The sequence below is a fragment of the Oncorhynchus clarkii genome, chromosome 12 (genome assembly GCF_045791955.1).
Source record: "Oncorhynchus clarkii lewisi isolate Uvic-CL-2024 chromosome 12, UVic_Ocla_1.0, whole genome shotgun sequence".
Lineage (NCBI taxonomy): Eukaryota > Metazoa > Chordata > Actinopteri > Salmoniformes > Salmonidae > Oncorhynchus > Oncorhynchus clarkii.
Window position 1 is genome coordinate 38,131,670 of NC_092158.1, and position 20,398 is coordinate 38,152,067.

The window sequence follows — 20,398 nt, forward strand, 5'->3', positions numbered from 1 at the left end:
AAAAGACAATGGTATGAGTCTCATCTGTTTCTGCTAACTTGAGAGATAATATGGTATCTCTCACTTAAAGCAACAAGCTACAATGTATTACTAACTGTTACCTCTCTCTCTCTCTCTCCCCTCTCTCTTTCTTTCTTTTTTTTTTCTTTCTTTCTTTCTTTCTTTCTTTTTTTCGCTCTCTCTTCCTAGAATGTATGAACTGCACTGGCTATACTGATATGAATAATAGACTGAGTATCCTTGAGTCCAAGGTAAGCTTGCATCAACCAAACATGTTATTTAAACAGTACTGCCTACATGAACATATTAACACGGCCTCATATCTCATATCTGAACACACTAATCTTACTTTGTTTTGTGTCAGATTGTGTTACTGGAGGAGGCAGGACCACCACCTCTCCCATTCAGATACTCCCCAGATAGGTCTTCAGATAACGAGGTGGGAGCACCCCAGCCCACCCCCATGCCTCCCCCCACCATTGGCCTACCAGGTGAGGGACTTTACTGCCGGACCTCATTGAACCTCAGATGGTTAACTATTCACATTTCTTCCTCCATAGTTTTACATGGCAGCTATTTGACTCTGTTGTGTTATCAATTTAAAGAAAAGTGCAGCAAGTTTAAAAATAAAAGTGTCTGAATCAGGTGGGATTCTGACTGAGTTAACTAGTTTTTGTTCAAGGAGCAAGAGGCCCCCCAGGACCAGTTGGACCCCAAGGCGTGGTGGGACCCCCTGGACGCACCGGAGAGACAGGCCTCGAAGGGAAATCTGGACCCATGGGACCCAGAGGTATAAGTCTTACCCCCACATCTGTATCACACCCATACACTACCACTTGAGGTACCAAGCAGTTTGGCACTTGGACACATTCAATTAGTATGTTGTGTGTAAAGACAGTGTTGTGTTGAGGCAGGCTGTGCTGTGGTTCCCACAGGGCCCCAGGGCCAGCGAGGAGCCCCAGGGGAGAGAGGTGTACCTGGGCCAGCGGGTTCTCCGGGGCCAGCCTCTCCCTTCTCTCACAGAGGAGATGTGTTTGGTCTGAGCGAGCTGGACCAGTGTGAGTATCCCTGTTACACTAAGAAATTAAATCCAAGAACTACACCAAGAAATGAAAGCCATAAGCCCTATAGGGATACTATTTTTTATTTATATGACTGATGGTTCATTCTGAAAGTGTTTCAGGAGTCTCATGTGATTTTTGACCCCTTTCTTGCCATTGGCAGTTTGACAGTTAGGACATTTTGGAATATCCATTATTTCAGGGCCATCTGCCAAACATATATGTGGAGACCTTGTTTCAAAGGTAAGCTACTGATAGCAATCAATTGATCATATTTGGAGACACACTCTCACCTATTTCCTCTACCAACTGGGGGACGGACATTTTATGGAAGGAATATGTCATGACCCCCATTAAAGCCAATTGACATGCATAGTGCAGTTTCACCTATAGCCCAGAGTTCATGGACCATTTATGAAGTTATAGGGCCTGTGTACAGTATAGTTCAGCATGCCAGGTGTCCCATTGGCCCATATCTGGGAAGTCCATCAGTGGAACAGCCCTCTCTTTGCCTGTTAAAACTCTCTGTTCCTAATCAAAGAACCCTCATTGGACCACAGGCAACAGGTCTGCCAAGAGCTATAATATAGTCACACTCAAAGGAAAAATGAGAGTTTAGTTAAGCATACTGAGCCCTCACAAGGCCTTGGAAAAGTCCTATACCTGTAGGTTTTATATCTTATCAGTCAAGCAAGAGTCCCCATAAAGCCTGTCAGTTGGCCGCTGTGTGGATGACTAGAATGTTCCTGTAATCCTGGAGTCCTATTACCTTCTTCCTGTAGTAGTATTAGCTGTGTGGATGACTAGAATGTTCCTGTAATCCTGGAGTCCTATTACCTTCTTCCTGTAGTAGTATTAGCTGTGTGGATGACTAGAATGTTCCTGTAATCCTGGAGTCCTATTACCTTCTTCCTGTAGTAGTATTAGCTGTGTGGATGACTAGAATGTTCCTGTAATCCTGGAGTCCTATTACCTTCTTCCTGTAGTAGTATTAGCTGTGTGGATGACTAGAATGTTCCTGTAATCCTGGAGTCCTATTACCTTCTTCCTGTAGTAGTATTAGCTGTGTGGATGACTAGAATGTTCCTGTAATCCTGGAGTCCTATTACCTTCTTCCTGTAGTAGTATTAGCTGTGTGGATGACTAGAATGTTCCTGTAATCCTGGAGTCCTATTACCTTCTTCCTGTAGTAGTATTAGCTGTGTGGATGACTAGAATGTTCCTGTAATCCTGGAGTCCTATTACCTTCTTCCTGTAGTAGTATTAGCTGTGTGGATGACTAGAATGTTCCTGTAATCCTGGAGTCCTATTACCTTCTTCCTGTAGTAGTATTAGCTGTGTGGATGACTAGAATGTTCCTGTAATCCTGGAGTCCTATTACTATTACCTTCTTCCTGTAGTAGTATTAGCTGTGTGGATGACTAGAATGTTCCTGTAATCCTGGAGTCCTATTACCTTCTTCCTGTAGTAGTATTAGCTGTGTGGATGACTAGAATGTTCCTGTAATCTTGGAGTCCTATTACCTTCTTCCTGTAGTAGTATTAGCTGTGTGGATGACTAGAATGTTCCTGTAACCCTGGAGTCCTATTACTATTACCTTCTTCCTGTAGTAGTATTAGCTGTGTGAGACATGTGAAGTCTAATAGTTAATAGTTGTTACAACTAAAAATAAATATGCACGCTAAGGGAGAAGGACAATATAGGACAGGCCGGGGCAATTCTTTCCCATGAAGGGCCACATTAGAATATATTTTGGCCATCACGGGCCAGAATCATGTTACAGGATTATACATCATGTGTATGACTGTGTTGACAGCTCAACATTCCATGTAAACTACTCAATCAGTGTGAGGAGTGAAGTCTCTGATGGGCATTGACTAGAGCAGTGAAGTCAGGTATAGTTTCTGACGTCGCTATGCGCAGGATTGCTGAGAGGTGAGAGTCAGTAAAAGATGATCTGTGCCTTGACTTGTTATATTTCATCACTGAACATGTCTGTTCACATACATAGGTTGACCCAAACAGTACAACCATCTTCTGAGCATGACTCCTAACCTTTGGAAAGTTTTGTTCATCGAGAGATGCATAGAACCTCGTCAGTGACATTGTTTTGAATAGTTCTCCAATTACAGCATCAGACTGAAGATCGATAAGCTCAAGTTGCAGGTCAGTGGGAGCGTTGTTCACATTGCAGGTGAAAGGAGAGGAAACCAACACTTTGAAAAAGAACAGTTCAAAGCACACAGCAGCAATGTATATTTCTCCCGCTGGTCATCTGATAGGGAACAGACCAGTAGTGTCGGAAGGTGGGAGAGATTGTGGCTTCTACTTGGCGGGTCAGGAGGAGTAATTTTCCCTTGAAGGCTTTGACAAGGCTGTACATCTGATGTGCAAAAAGGCCCTTCCCTTGTAGTTTGGAATTCAGCTCCTCTGTAATTTCAAAGTCTGGGGTTATGCCTCGTAAGAATATCAACAACTGCGCTGTGTCACGTGCATCACCGCCCTCATCCAGGGCCAAGGAGAAATAGGTGAAATCCTTTACCTTGTCTTTCAACTGTTGTTCCATATTCTCAGTGATGTCCTCAACACGCCATGTCACTGTTCATCTTGACAGGGAAACATTTTCAAACAGCTCTTTCTTGTCGGGGCAAAGTAGTGCTTCAGAGTCAATTAAATATTCTTTAATGAATTTGCCTTCAGCGAATGGCTTGCTATGTTTAACAATTTTGTGGGGCAGTACATAGCTAGCCCTCGCACTATCTGCATTGAACCTATCTTGCACGGACTCTATGCACACTCACAAGACTATATATACACACACTATATACACACTCCCTCACACACACTACACTGACACTCTCACATAAAACCCACACACATTCACATAAACTACATATGCACCAGAGTATGTGAGTGGAGTTGAGCGGTTGGAAATCCCACTCTGTGGATCTGGCACTCCACATCCTTTCCAACCGCTCTGATAAAAACCGCTCCATGCTCACAGGAAATAATTCCAAATTCACTCCATTCATTAAAATAACAATTTAACCAACACCAATCTATTTTTGTGACTAACTGGACCTACCATTTGGTTTTGAAGTATTGAAACAAAACCATAAGATTTTTTATTTGAATAAACATGAAAAGGTAAACGTAAGAAGCTCACAATCGGCTGCACAACTGATTGGCAAATTTACCGGAATTTGAGAAATCATGTGACTAAACTGAATAAAAAGAAGAAGAAACTACACTATGAAACAAAGATAAATGACAAAGAATGATAGTAAAAGAGCACCTTCAATGAAATGTTGGGAAAAAAGGCAAACTCGGCTCCATTTAATCAGATGGCTCATTCATTACAAAACCGACTGATATTGCCAACTACTTTTTTTCCATTGGCAAGATTAGCAAACTTAGGCATGACATGCCAGCAACAAACCCTGACACTACACATCCAAGTATAACTGACCAAATTATGAAAGGCAAGAATTGTCATTTTAAATTCTGTAAAGTGAGTGCGGAAGAGGTGAAAAAAATATTGTTGTCTATCAACAACGACAAGCCACCGGGGTCTGAAACTTGGGTGGAAAATTACTGAGGGTAATAGCAGATGATATTGCCATATCTTTAATTTAAGCAGACTAGAAAGTGTGTTCCCTCAGGCCTGAAGGGAAGCAAAAGTTATTCCGCTACCTAAGAATTGTAAAGCCCCCTTTATTGTCTCAAATAGCCGACCAATCAACCTGTTACCAACCCTTAGTAAACTTTTGGAAGAATTGTGTTTGACCAGATACAATGCTATTTTGCAGTAAACAAATTGACAACAGACTTTCAGCACGCTTATAGGGAAGGACATTCAACAAGCACAGCACTTACACAAATTACTGAGGATTGGCTGAGAGAAATTTATGATAAAAAGATTGTGGGGGCTGTTTTGTTAGACTTCAGAGACAGCTTTTGACATTATCGATCATAGTTTGCTGCTGGAAAAATGTATGTGTTATGGCTTTACACCCCCTGCTATATTCCGAATAAAGAGTTACCTGTCTAATAGAACACAGAGGGTGTTCCTTGATGGAAGACTCTCCAACATAATCAAGGTAGAATCCCTTACATTTTTCAACCTTTACTAACAACATGCCACTGGCTTTGAGTAAAGCCATGTACGTGGCTGTAATGACTGCAACACTTAACAAAGAGCTGCAGTTAGTTTCAGAATGGGTGGCAAGAAATAAGTTAGTCCTAAATATTTCAAAAACTAAAAGCATTGTATTTGGGACAAATCATTCACTAAACCCTAAACCTCAACTAAATATTGTAATAAATAATGTGGAAATCGAGCAGGTTGAGGTGACTAAACTGCTTGGAGTGACCGTGGCACTATCAACAAGGCAGGTCCTACGGGCTCTAGTTTTGTCGCACCTGGACTACTGTTCAGTCGTGTGGTCAGATGCCACAAAGAGGGACTTTGCAAATGGCTCAGAACAGGGCAGTACTGCTAGCCCTTAGATGTACACAGAGAGCAAACATTAATAATACGCATGTCAATCTCTGGCTAATCTCTGGAACAGCAGGGACTGTGAAGCAACACAAACATAGGCACAGACACATGCATACAAACACACATGATAACATACGCACTACACACACCTATACATGGATTTTGTGTTGTTGATATGTGGTACTGGAGTATGGGCCTGAGGGCACACACTTAGTGTGTTGTGAATTCTGTAATGGATGTATTTAAATACAAATGAAACAAAAACCAACTTATTAGTGCCTTTTGAATTCATTTTCAGAAACTTGAGTTTGGCCAGTCTGTGGCTTCAGGCTCATGCAATGCAGCAGACAATATTGTGTTTTTCTATAGATAGGCCTACAGGTTTTTAGGCAAAGTAACCCGATCAAAACGGAAAGCTTCTTGAACGTGGGAATATGCCAGGCCTATTGGGCCAAAATCAATTATGGCCTATTGTATAGATAGTAAAACAAAAATGAAATGAAACATTTAAGAGATCTGCTTTTCAGTTTATAAATACTTCACTACAATGACACTTAGAATCCTACCCACCTCGTTCCTTTCTTTTAGCATGTGCATGTAGTAAGTACACCATCATGATTTCGGGATATGTGTCTTTTCAGATTCAACAATGACTCATTAGTGGACACTACATCACCACAATCCATCTCTTGCTTTAGGTCCTCATCTTTGTAAGTCACCTTGATTTTGCACCTGTGTGATTGATCCGTTTTCTGAAAATATTTAGCGAACACCATGACAGTAGCTACAGCAAGGGGCTAGAGCAGCACACAAGGAGACTACAAATGCATACTGGGCCGGGCATGCCCTGAGCTCTTGAAGTGAGAAGGCGGACGCTCCAGCCTTCGGGAATCTCGCTCCGCGCTCCAGTCAAATTGGGCACGCTCCGCTACACTCACATACTCTGATACGCACACGCGCTCATAACACACACGCATTCCAACACAACACACACATACACACACATTTTCACACCCATCATATGCTGCTGCTCTGTTTTTTATTCGAATTATTATCTATCCTGATGCCTAGTCACTTTACCTAGCCTTTATGTAAATATCTACCTCAAATACCTCGTACCCCTGCACATTAATCTGCTTCTGGTACTCCCTGTATATAGCACCATTCTTGTGTATTTTATTCCTCCTGTGTTACTATTTGTGTATTATTATTGTTACTATTAACTCTGCATAGTCGGGAAGAGCTCGTAAGCAAACATTTCACGGCGCATGTGACAAATACAATTTGATTTGAAGGGCAGTCAGCGGTAGTGATGTATGAGTGTTAGAGGGAAAATGACCTAATGTGAAACAAAACACTCAGCATATGTATCCCTACAGTCTAATATTTTAACATGTATAGAGTTAATTCATGCTGTAACATTTAGTAGATGACTGGCTGAACTATATGGATTGTAAAACTGTAAACTGTAGAAGTATCTTGACCTCCACCTGAGGCACTTCCTAGTTTTGACCAGCAGAGGGCAGCATACTCCCACTCAAGATGTCTAAGGAAAGCTGTATTTGATTACTGTGGTGGACTGGCTTTGTTTAAGCCTGGGCTCTGGCTTCAGTCTGCCTGCTGTAAGTCAGACCCAATTTGTAACCTGTCAGCACAGCAGCCTGATCTGGCAAACCCGGCCGTCTTGGAGCCAGAAACCTGCTCAATAAAACGGCAAGGCAAGGTTTTCAAGTCAATCCTCAATGCTGCAGGGAGTTTGGGGTTAGGAGTAGTGTGTGTGTGTGTGTGTGTGTGTGTGTGTTCACGACATGACGTAGTCTACTTCAGACAACTTGGTGATACACCAGAAAAATGACTTCCAGTGGGAATGCTAGAAAGGATATTGAAGTTTTCCACCTGTTTATCCCTCTCTGTGGTGGGATGCTGAACTAGTTAGTACCAGAGCTACTGCTCCCCACCTCAATCAATGACCATAAGAAGTGTGTCCCTACCACACAGCACACCCACAGTGACAAGCAACCAAGACAGCCAATGTTTCCAATGTTTGAAAATAATTCACAACCCCAAAAAACACCAGAGCTATGTCAATAATGGAAATAGGCTACTCTTAACTCTTGTAGTACATACTGTACATACTGTACACGCAGTACATTAGGGATGGGCCCTCGGATCAATTTCCCCTTTCCCCAATTTCCCTTTTTGGGGGGTGGGACTACTTTGGGGTCTCAACTTACTGTTATGAGTTGGAATAGTAAAATACACAAGGTGCAATTTAGAAATGTGGCTGTGCAGCATCAGTTTTCCTCTTGTTATGTCAATGACTGTCAGTCAATTAGCCAATGTCAGGTACATTTTAGCGGCCAGCTTTCTAAACATGTTATCATGGTCGAATTACCGGCCGGGGGTATGGATGTGGGTACGCAGACCCGCGAGCAGTACATTCATGTAGTACGTCTTTAGATCAGGACTATTCAACCAGGGATGCAGAGGAACTGCAGGGTGCGCTTAAATATATTTAAAAAATGTTTTTATGAATATCGCTAGCAACAACAGAATAAACACATTTTTAATGACATACCTACAGTAGAAAATAGAAGAATATCTTCTTTCTAAGGATGTCAACTTTATTTCTGAACTCCTAATGTTGAGAAAATTACACTCATTTGAGCCAATTACACTCACTGGAATATCTGACATGGGCTTTGAAAAAGCCCCACACGAATAGGCTGCAGGGCAAGTGCTGCTTCTGCTGGTACGTTTCCTTAATCTCATTTTTGCCAACACATGGCTATTCTTTGTTTAACCTGCTAAACAGATGTGTTTGGAGATACCTTTCCAGCTAATAGGCTATGTTAGAGTTTACACTCCTCTTCTAATTATAATGTAGGTAAGTCAAAATAATGAAAAACAATCTACCAAATCTATTCATTTTAAAATGTTGATTATTTCTCCTTGCCCTAATCATTCACCTGATGATAAGACAAGACGTGAAAAACCCAATTTTGTTTAACGTATGATGGGGATTCCTGGATCGTCGGTTTACCTGGGAGGGGGTCCCTGGGAGGGGTTCCCTGGGAATGAAAAACGACCCCTGCTTTAGAGCACAGTGAGCACCTGTTGTACTTAAACCATGGCATTTTTTGTTTTGGGTACAGATGAAGAGGCTGCGCTCCCTTCACGGAATAACCAGAAAGATGTGACCGGTCCCCCAGGCCCCATCGGACCCCCTGGACCCCCAGGTAAAAAAAAACACTCCCCCATGAACCCATAATTATAATTGTGTAATAATGTTATTAAGGGGAAATTAGAATACTAATTCGCCATATCAGCTAGCCACCAACTGTGACCTTTAAGTGGATATTGGAAGAATACTTGGAAAACTATTATTTCCGTTTTCCAACTCCTCAGGCCGGCCTGGACCCACAGGGCCTGCTGGAAACACAGGTACCCCAGGCAGAAACGTATGTACAGTATAACATTGGACTTTGATGTGCATCCTGATGTACAGCTTGATATATGTGCTTGTTACTCTCATAAATCATGCATTGATGTCAACGGGAGATTCATTCAAGAAGTTCTATCTCTGTGTTCCAGGCTGGGTTTGGTCTCTCAGGCAAGCCTGGGGATCGCGGACCTAAAGGAGACACTGGTGAAAGGGTGAGGCTTGGCAGAACTGCCTTTAAATAGACCCCTTTCAATTCCACTCTGAAATGCTCTATGTACAGTCTATACATGACATGAGTCGACATCGTTCATACAGCTTCTCTCTCCTCACAGGGACCCCCAGCACTCAGGGGAGAACATGGTCAGCCAGTGAGTACACAGTGAGAGTACAACATTTCTTCTCTTACACACATATACATTTAGTTACTCTTTGCCAACCACCTATGTTTTTCCCATTTGTGATGCTGTTTTTAGGGTGCACCAGGGCCAAAGGGTGAACCAGGAGATAGCCAGGCTGAGGTGACCCTACACATTCCCTCTAGATGATTTAAGAGTCCTCAGAGACACATCTTCCACACCTCACGCTTTTGAAAAAGCCGGCATAGTAGGAAGCCGGCATAGTAGTAGTATGTAGTAGTAGTATGTAGTAGTAGTATGCAGTAGTAGTATGCAGTAGTAGTATGCAGTAGTAGTATGCAGTAGTAGTATGCAGTAGTAGTATGCAGTAGTAGTATGCAGTAGTAGTATGCAGTAGTAGTATGCAGTAGTAATATGTAGTAGTAGTATGCAGTAGGTATACAGTATATCATAATAGTACTGTGATAAATAAACAGACCTTAACATATAGTTCCCGATGGAAGCTTCATTTGAACTTGGTAGGTAAACTTGAACTTGAAGCTGAACTTGATATAGTGATGTGGTTCCGTCCAGGGGGAGGGGGTGCAGCAGCTGAGAGAGGCTCTGAAGATCCTGGCTGAGAGGGTTCTCATTCTGGAGCACATGATCGGCATTCATGGTGAGAGACACACCCTTACTCAGAGAACAACAGGGTCTCTAGGAATTACAGGGTTGTTAGAGATTTATACTGTGTCCACTTCCAAGCAATCACTGTGTTGTTTTCTATTGGAGTGTCCTTGTTGTGAGCGTGAGATTAAATTGATCTCCCTCTGTCTCCATCCCCAATCCATTCCTCCCTCTCTTTGGTCATTTCTCAGAGAACCCACTAGAACCCGGTTCTGGCCTGGACATCCTGTCAGACCTGGTGCCCATGTTTAAAAACAAAAGGGCGGGACCCAATACCCTGCTCCACTCTCTCGCCACGGGAGACCGGAAGCTGATTGGAGAGGAAAGAGTGAGGAGGGGGGACAATTAGATGGTCATGCCAATGGGTGTAGAGCATGGTTTGTATATGAACTGTGATTATTTAAGAGACTGAGATGGACGTACCATGTGTTCTCTGGGCCAGAGTGTATGACCAGTCAATCCTCATGGAAGCGCAGAATTCCATCAATCTGGGCTTTGGGCGACCGAGCGTCTGCAAAATGACCCCTTCTCTTACTCAGATTCTTGAATTTGACCTGTTTATAATGTGTGTTTTTTTTACATTGACTTTTAGTACTGTTGTCATTATCGTAGTCATGTTATTCCAATGTAATTATGTAACTTTGGTGCTGGTACTGGCCTCAACGTGTGCATATTCTTAAAGTCTAGGTAGCAGATAATGGACCCTATCAGATATTTATGTAGTTGGTGCTGTATATGAACTTAAATACATGGGTTCTAACTTGAAACATTATTTGTTAGTTTACAACTGTACAATTTATGCTCACCGCATATAAAATACATGAAGACTGACGGGAAATGTACAGTTGAAGTCGGAGGTTTACATACACTTAGGTTAGAGTCATTATTCAAACACTCCACAAATGTCTTGTTGACAAACTATAGTTTTGGCAAGTCGGTTAGGATGACACACTTTGTGCATGACACAAGTAATTTTTCCAACAATTGACAGATTATTTCACTGTATCACAATTCCAGTGGGTCAGAAGTGTACAAAAGTTAATTGTGCCTTTAAACAGCTTGGACAACTCCAGAAAATGTCATGGCTTCAGAAGCTTCTGATAGGCTAATTGACATAATTTGAGTCAATTGGAGGTGTACCTGTGGATGTATTTCAAGGCCTACCTTCAAACTCAGTGCCTCTTTGCTTGACATCATGGGAAAATCAAGAGAAATCAGCCAAGACCTAAAAAAAAAATGTAGACCTCCACAAGTCTGGTTCATCCTTGGGAGCAATTTCCAAACACCTGAAGGTACCACGTTCATCACAAACAATAGTACGCAAGTATAAACACCATGGGACCACGCAGCCGTCATACTACTCAGGAAGGAGACGCGTTCTTTCTCCTAGAGATAAATGTACTTTGGTGCAAAAGTGCAAATCAATCCCAGAACAACAGCAAATTACCTTGTGAAGATGCTGGAGGAAACAGGTACAAAAGTATCTATATCCACAGTAAAACAAGTCCTATGTCGACATAACCTGAAAGGCCGCTCAGCAAGGAAGAAGCCACAGCTCCAAAACCGCCATAAAAAAGCCAGACTACGGTTTGCAACTGCACATGGTGACAAAGATCGTACTTTTTGGAGAAATGTCCTCTGGTCTGATGTAACAAAAATAGAACTGTTTGGCCATAATGACCATCGTTATGTTAGGAGGAAAAAGGGGGAGGCTTGCAAGCCGAAGAACACCATCCCAACCGTGAAGCACGAGGGTGGCAGCATCATGTTGTGGGGGTGCTTTACTGCTGGAGGGACTGGTGCACTTCACAAAATAGATGGCATCATGAGGACGAAAAATTGTGTGGATATATTGAAGCAGCATCTCAAGACATCAGTCAGAAAGTTAAAGCTTGGTTGCAAATGGGTGTTCCAAATTGACAATGACCCCAAGCATACTTCCAAAGTCGTGGCAAAATGGCTTAAGGACAACAAAGTCAAAGTATTGGAGTTGCCATCACAAAGCCCTGACCTCAATTCTATAGAAAATGTGTGGGCAGAACTGAAAAAGCGTGTGTGAGCACGGAGGCCTACAAACAGACTCAGTTACACCAGCTCTGTCAGAAGGAATGGGCCAAAATTCACCCAACTTATTGTGGGAAGCTTGTGGAAGGCTACCTGAAATGTTGGACCCAAGTTAAACCATTTAAAGGCAATGCTACCAAATACTAATTGAGTGAATGTGAACTTCTGACTGACTGGGAATGTGATGAAAGAAATAAAAGCTGAAATAAATAATCTCTACTATTATCCTGACATTTCACATTCTTAAAATAAAGTGGTGATCCTAACTGACCTAAGACAGGGTTTTACTAGGATTAAGTGTCAGGAATTGTGAAAAATTGAGTTTAAATTTATTTGGGTAAGGTGTATGTAAACTTCCGACTTCAGGCTTCCCGGGTGGCGCAGTGGTTAAGGGGGCTGCACTGCAGCGCCAGCTGTGCCACCAGAGACTCTGGGTTGCCAGGTGCACGGTGTTTCCTCCGACACATTGGTGCGGCTAGCTTCTGGGTTGGATGCGCTCTGTGTTAAGAAGCAGTGCGGCTTGGTTGGGTTGTGTATCGAAGGACGCATGACTTTCAACCTTAATCTCTCCCGAGCCCGTATGGGAGTTGTAGCGATGAGACAAGATAGTAGCTACTAAAACAATTGAATACCATGAAATTGGGGAGAAAAATGGGTAAAATAAAAAAAATAAAAAACTTTGACTTCAACTGTATATGACTCACATGATGAAGGAACATATTGTCTGTAGTCTACTGTACATGATGGAGGAACGTATTGTCTGTAGTCTACTGTACATGATGGAGGAACATGTTGTCTGTAGTCTACTGTACATGATGGAGGAACATGTTGTCTGTAGTCTACTGTACATGATGGAGGAACATGTTGTCTGTAGTCTACTGTACATGATGGAGGAACATATTGTCTGTAGTCTACTATACATGATGGAGGAACATGTTGTCTGTAGTCTACTGTACATGATGGAGGAACATGTCTGTAGTCTACTGTACATGATGAAGGAACATGTTGTCTGTAGTCTACTGTACATGATGGAGGAACATGTTGTCTGTAGTCTACTGTACATGATGGAGGAACATATTGTCTGTAGTCTACTGTACATGATGGAGGAACATGTTGTCTGTAGTCTACTGTACATGATGGAGGAACATGTTGTCTGTAGTCTACTGTACATGATGGAGGAACATGTTGTCTGTAGTCTACTGTACATGATGGAGGAACATATTGTCTGTAGTCTACTGTACATGATGGAGGAACATGTTGTCTGTAGTCTACTGTACATGATGGAGGAACATGTCTGTAGTCTACTGTACATGATGGAGGAACATATTGTCTGTAGTCTACTGTACATGATGGAGGAACATGTTGTCTGTAGTCTACTGTACATGATGGAGGAACATGTTGTCTGTAGTCTACTGCACATGATGGAGGAACATGTTGTCTGTAGTCTACTGTACATGATGGAGGAACATGTTGTCTGTAGTCTACTGTACATGATGGAGGAACATGTTGTCTGTAGTCTACTGTACATGATGGAGGAACATGTTGTCTGTAGTCTACTGTACATGATGGAGGAACATGTTGTCTGTAGTCTACTGTACATGATGGAGGAACATGTTGTCTGTAGTCTACTGTACATGATGGAGGAACATGTCTGTAGTCTACTGTACATGATGGAGGAACATGTCTGTAGTCTACTGTACATGATGGAGGAACATGTCTGTAGTCTACTGTACATGATGGAGGAACATATTGTCTGTAGTCTACTGTACATGATGGAGGAACATGTCTGTAGTCTACTGTACATGATGGAGGAACATATTGTCTGTAGTCTACTGTACATGATGGAGGAACATGTCTGTAGTCTACTGTACATGATGGAGGAACATATTGTCTGTAGTCTACTGTACATGATGGAGGAACATGTTGTCTGTAGTCTACTGTACATGATGGAGGAACATGTTGTCTGTAGTCTACTGTACATGATGGAGGAACATGTTGTCTGTAGTCTACTGTACATGATGGAGGAACATATTGTCTGTAGTCTACTGTACATGATGGAGGAACATGTCTGTAGTCTACTGTACATGATGGAGGAACATGTTGTCTGTAGTCTACTGTACATGATGGAGGAACATGTTGTCTGTAGTCTACTGTACATGATGGAGGAACATATTGTCTGTAGTCTACTGTACATGATGGAGGAACATGTCTGTAGTCTACTGTACATGATGGAGGAACATGTTGTCTGTAGTCTACTGTACATGATGGAGGAACATGTCTGTAGTCTACTGTACATGATGAAGGAACATGTTGTCTGTAGTCTACTGTACATGATGGAGGAACATGTTGTCTGTAGTCTACTGTACATGATGGAGGAACATATTGTCTGTAGTCTACTGTACATGATGGAGGAACATGTTGTCTGTAGTCTACTGTACATGATGGAGGAACATGTTGTCTGTAGTCTACTGTACATGATGGAGGAACATGTTGTCTGTAGTCTACTGTACATGATGGAGGAACATGTTGTCTGTAGTCTACTGTACATGATGGAGGAACATATTGTCTGTAGTCTACTGTACATGATGGAGGAACATGTTGTCTGTAGTCTACTGCACATGATGGAGGAACATGTTGTCTGTAGTCTACTGTACATGATGGAGGAACATGTTGTCTGTAGTCTACTGTACATGATGGAGGAACATGTTGTCTGTAGTCTACTGTACATGATGGAGGAACATGTTGTCTGTAGTCTACTGTACATGATGGAGGAACATGTTGTCTGTAGTCTACTGTACATGATGGAGGAACATGTTGTCTGTAGTCTACTGTACATGATGGAGGAACATGTCTGTAGTCTACTGTACATGATGGAGGAACATGTCTGTAGTCTACTGTACATGATGGAGGAACATGTCTGTAGTCTACTGTACATGATGGAGGAACATATTGTCTGTAGTCTACTGTACATGATGGAGGAACATGTCTGTAGTCTACTGTACATGATGGAGGAACATATTGTCTGTAGTCTACTGTACATGATGGAGGAACATGTCTGTAGTCTACTGTACATGATGGAGGAACATATTGTCTGTAGTCTACTGTACATGATGGAGGAACATGTTGTCTGTAGTCTACTGTACATGATGGAGGAACATGTTGTCTGTAGTCTACTGTACATGATGGAGGAACATGTTGTCTGTAGTCTACTGTACATGATGGAGGAACATATTGTCTGTAGTCTACTGTACATGATGGAGGAACATGTCTGTAGTCTACTGTACATGATGGAGGAACATGTTGTCTGTAGTCTACTGTACATGATGGAGGAACATGTTGTCTGTAGTCTACTGTACATGATGGAGGAACATATTGTCTGTAGTCTACTGTACATGATGGAGGAACATGTCTGTAGTCTACTGTACATGATGGAGGAACATGTTGTCTGTAGTCTACTGTACATGATGGAGGAACATGTCTGTAGTCTACTGTACATGATGAAGGAACATGTTGTCTGTAGTCTACTGTACATGATGGAGGAACATGTTGTCTGTAGTCTACTGTACATGATGGAGGAACATATTGTCTGTAGTCTACTGTACATGATGGAGGAACATGTTGTCTGTAGTCTACTGTACATGATGGAGGAACATGTTGTCTGTAGTCTACTGTACATGATGGAGGAACATGTTGTCTGTAGTCTACTGTACATGATGGAGGAACATGTTGTCTGTAGTCTACTGTACATGATGGAGGAACATATTGTCTGTAGTCTACTGTACATGATGGAGGAACATGTTGTCTGTAGTCTACTGTACATGATGGAGGAACATGTCTGTAGTCTACTGTACATGATGGAGGAACATATTGTCTGTAGTCTACTGTACATGATGGAGGAACATGTTGTCTGTAGTCTACTGTACATGATGGAGGAACATGTTGTCTGTAGTCTACTGCACATGATGGAGGAACATGTTGTCTGTAGTCTACTGTACATGATGGAGGAACATGTTGTCTGTAGTCTACTGTACATGATGGAGGAACATGTTGTCTGTAGTCTACTGTACATGATGGAGGAACATGTTGTCTGTAGTCTACTGTACATGATGGAGGAACATGTTGTCTGTAGTCTACTGTACATGATGGAGGAACATGTTGTCTGTAGTCTACTGTACATGATGGAGGAACATGTCTCTAGTCTACTGTACATGATGGAGGAACATGTCTGTAGTCTACTGTACATGATGGAGGAACATGTCTGTAGTCTACTGTACATGATGGAGGAACATGTTGTCTGTAGTCTACTGTACATGATGGAGGAACATATTGTCTGTAGTCTACTGTACATGATGGAGGAACATGTCTGTAGTCTACTGTACATGATGGAGGAACATGTTGTCTGTAGTCTACTGTACATGGTGGAGGAACATGTTGTCTGTAGTCTACTGTACATGATGGAGGAACATATTGTCTGTAGTCTACTGTACATGATGGAGGAACATGTTGTCTGTAGTCTACTGTACATGATGGAGGAACATGTTGTCTGTAGTCTACTGTACATGATGGAGGAACATGTTGTCTGTAGTCTACTGTACATGATGGAGGAACATGTTGTCTGTAGTCTACTGTACATGATGGAGGAACATGTCTGTAGTCTACTGTACATGATGGAGGAACATATTGTCTGTAGTCTGCTGTACATGATGGAGGAACATGTTGTCTGTAGTCTACTGTACATGATGGAGGAACATGTTGTCTGTAGTCTACTGTACATGATGAAGGAACATGTTGTCTGTAGTCTACTGTACATGATGGAGGAACATGTCTGTAGTCTACTGTACATGATGGAGGAACATATTGTCTGTAGTCTACTGTACATGATGGAGGAACATGTCTGTAGTCTACTGTACATGATGGAGGAACATATTGTCTGTAGTCTACTGTACATGATGGAGGAACATGTTGTCTGTAGTCTACTGTACATGATGGAGGAACATGTTGTCTGTAGTCTACTGTACATGATGAAGGAACATGTTGTCTGTAGTCTACTGTACATGATGGAGGAACATGTTGTCTGTAGTCTACTGTACATGATGGAGGAACATATTGTCTGTAGTCTACTGTACATGGTGGAGGAACATGTTGTCTGTAGTCTACTGTACATGATGGAGGAACATGTTGTCTGTAGTCTACTGTACATGATGGAGGAACATGTTGTCTGTAGTCTACTGTACATGATGGAGGAACATGTTGTCTGTAGTCTACTGTACATGATGGAGGAACATGTTGTCTGTAGTCTACTGTACATGGTGGAGGAACATGTTGTCTGTAGTCTACTGTACATGATGGAGGAACATGTTGTCTGTAGTCTACTGTACATGATGGAGGAACATGTTGTCTGTAGTCTACTGTACATGATGGAGGAACATGTTGTCTGTTGTCTACTGTACATGATGGAGGAACATATTGTCTGTAGTCTACTGTACATGATGGAGGAACATGTTGTCTGTAGTCTACTGTACATGATGGAGGAACATGTTGTCTGTAGTCTACTGTACATGATGGAGGAACATATTGTCTGTAGTCTACTGTACATGGTGGAGGAACGTATTGTCTGTAGTCTACTGTACATGATGGAGGAACATATTGTCTGTAGTCTACTGTACATGGTAAGCTGTGAAGTGGCACATCACTTTTTAGTATGGAAAACGGCTGTGAGGATTTTTCTACAATATTCACAACATAATGACACAATTACAATCTTTATAGAATAAAAATCTAATTTCATCAATTACAATTAAATGGAAGATATGGCAAATAGGAGTGGCAGAATCGTTATTATCCTCAGTCATTTTCTATCCCAGCTTGTCATTGTTGATAGACAACAATCATTTTTTTCACCTCTTCCACACTCACTTTACGGGATTCAAAATGACAACTGTTGTCTTTCATAATTTGGTCAGATGTATTTAGATGTGCAGTGTCGTTTGTTGCATGGTTGAATAATGGTTTATAAATGCTCTTAAAACGGTCATAAGAAAAACTTTTATTCCATCATATAACCCTGCAAGGGTTTCACTGTTGAGGAACATTCTCACTATTGGATGGGATGCATTGTTGCAATTATTTATTTAAGGCATCATGTCCAGTGCTGCCTATCTGCACAACAGTCTGGAAATAAGGAAAACCATGAATGTAACAGTACGCAAAGAACGTCGAGAAGAAGGTTAGTATTCTTAATAGTATTACGTGAGACACACCCAGCATGTTCAATTTATCTAGATACTTGTATCAACACACTATGAGTAACGTTAGCTCCTTTTCAATGTGGCTAAACACTAGCTAACCTATTTGCACAGATAGAACAATGAGCCAGATGTTTCACTGGATGTATAAATGTGAAGCATCCGGTTTGCGTTTCCACTCACTACCAGATATGGTGATGAGTGGAAGCCCAGTGGCCGGCAGAGGGAGAAGATTGAGCGATATGGGTTTTGGCCGACATTCTGCTAATTTTCTAATTTTTGAAACATTTGATCGCCATACAGCTTTCTGTTTTGTTGTTTAGGAGTGCAAGGGCGAATTGAGTTATTGCACACTTCACAGAGTAGGTGCTCCCTAACGGAAATAAATGCTAGAACGCACCAATAGGATCTCTCTGCCCACTATGATTAATTTGCTCCCATTGGAAACGACAGGCTCTGGTCTACCATGGGTTAGTTATAAAATCTTTGTTATTAGCAAGCACACTATTATTGCTAGCTGGATAACACAACTAGTTAGCTATATGCCTAAACCACAGAAATCATGATGATGATAATTAGGGGTAATGCTATCCTAAATTGTCATACATTCTTGTCTACCACAGATTCCCACAAGGTCTCAGACTACAGGATGGAAAAATGCTTAGAAGAAAGAAACAGATTAAGACAGAGTCAGAGACAGAGTTGGTGATTTCCATTGTTACTTGTAATATTAAAAAGAGAAGAAAAATAATTTGCGATCTACGCTACTCACCATACTATGGGCTACAGATGTTATTGAGTAGGCCTATATCTTTGTTTAATCTAATTCAATACAAATATTAATCTAATAATAAAAATCCTTATTTTGTAAGAGATTTAAGGAATTTTTCCATGTTGCAATAAAGTTGACTAAAGTAGAAGTTTGTCTTTTGTTTGTAGGTATTTTCACTTGGTAATGAGTAATAAGTAAATATTGTAGCGACCCACACAGACAGCTGTGTGTGATGAGTTATGCTGTTAGTTTGTTGTGTTGTTCTTACCAGTACCCAGTGTTCGCAGGGTCCGACATGCCATTCAACCTGATATCTGCCAACCACGGGAACGCCTGGAATGTTCCAGTGCCGTGCATCCTTGTGGTTGGTGGAGCGGTGGGGGAGATTGGCAGGGGGATGGAGTACCAGAAGTTTAAGACCATGCTTAGCCATTGTTCTCTCTCTTTACATTTTGTCTTAACAAGAGATGGTCACTGTTGTTTTATACTGTGATCCTTGATTTATTTGGCGTGGGCTACAGCCAAATAGTAGCCTGTGTTGAGTTGGGTTAATAAACCGGGAATTCGTAAACTCAATCCTCTGTCTGGACATTTGTTCATTTATGATCTAGCCAGGTCATTACATTAAGATTATAGAAATTGCTCATAGATAACTATAAAGTTACACTTCACTTGAAATGGCTAAATCTCATTTAACACCTAGCTACAACCTTGTATTCATACAGATATTACAGTTATGTATTCAGTTGTGTATTAGTGTGTTTATTTTCTCACTCTGATTGGCCTTCAGACGCTGACGATTAGAATGGGTAACGTACTTTGTAGGTAAAGATTAATTACAAGGAAGTACCCCACAAGATACACTTAATTTTAACAAACAAAATCTTGTATAACACACCCCAGTCAGTGAGGTTGACCTATAACCCAGATGGTGCACTTTATGGGGGGCAAGTGCTAGCAACAACATTTTGTGGAGATTTTGAAGAGTGCCCATTCAGGGGTAGGTAATTAGAGCATATTGAGCGCCCAACCTTTGCAATCTTGGACACCCAGCTAGGGTGACCACATTTAAAATACCCAAATGCAGTAAAACAGGATGATTTTGCCAGACATTTGAGGAATAGTGTAGCCTACACATTAATCTTTTTTTCACACAGACACAAAAATCTTCCTCCCACTACACCAAACAAACTAATCGAAGCACACTTTTATACCTCATGCCAAAATTGGGTAGTCTAGAAACGAGAGACCACTTGTGAGGCTATTTTATGAAAATCTGGGAATATGT

General features: G+C 41.5%; 1 protein-coding gene across 2 annotated transcripts in view; it reads left to right on the forward strand.

The window, feature by feature from the left end:
* Positions 1-19,234, forward strand: part of LOC139423152 (collagen alpha-1(XXVI) chain-like) — a 53,163-nt gene extending 33,929 nt beyond the window's left edge. The window contains exons 4-15 of one of the 2 annotated variants that reach the window (XM_071174848.1): positions 190-251; positions 365-491; positions 683-790; positions 936-1,058; positions 8,718-8,801; positions 8,971-9,023; positions 9,157-9,219; positions 9,340-9,375; positions 9,481-9,525; positions 9,937-10,021; positions 10,221-10,357; positions 18,962-19,234. In XM_071174848.1, the coding sequence (XP_071030949.1) occupies positions 190-251; positions 365-491; positions 683-790; positions 936-1,058; positions 8,718-8,801; positions 8,971-9,023; positions 9,157-9,219; positions 9,340-9,375; positions 9,481-9,525; positions 9,937-10,021; positions 10,221-10,357; positions 18,962-19,003 (965 nt within the window). In that variant the 3' untranslated portion in view covers positions 19,004-19,234. Of the gene's footprint in view, positions 1-189; positions 252-364; positions 492-682; positions 791-935; positions 1,059-8,717; positions 8,802-8,970; positions 9,024-9,156; positions 9,220-9,339; positions 9,376-9,480; positions 9,526-9,936; positions 10,022-10,220; positions 12,777-18,961 lie in introns of those variants that run through there. The other variant, XM_071174849.1, reaches the window with a different exon arrangement.
* The last annotated feature ends 1,164 nt before the right edge of the window (positions 19,235-20,398 follow it).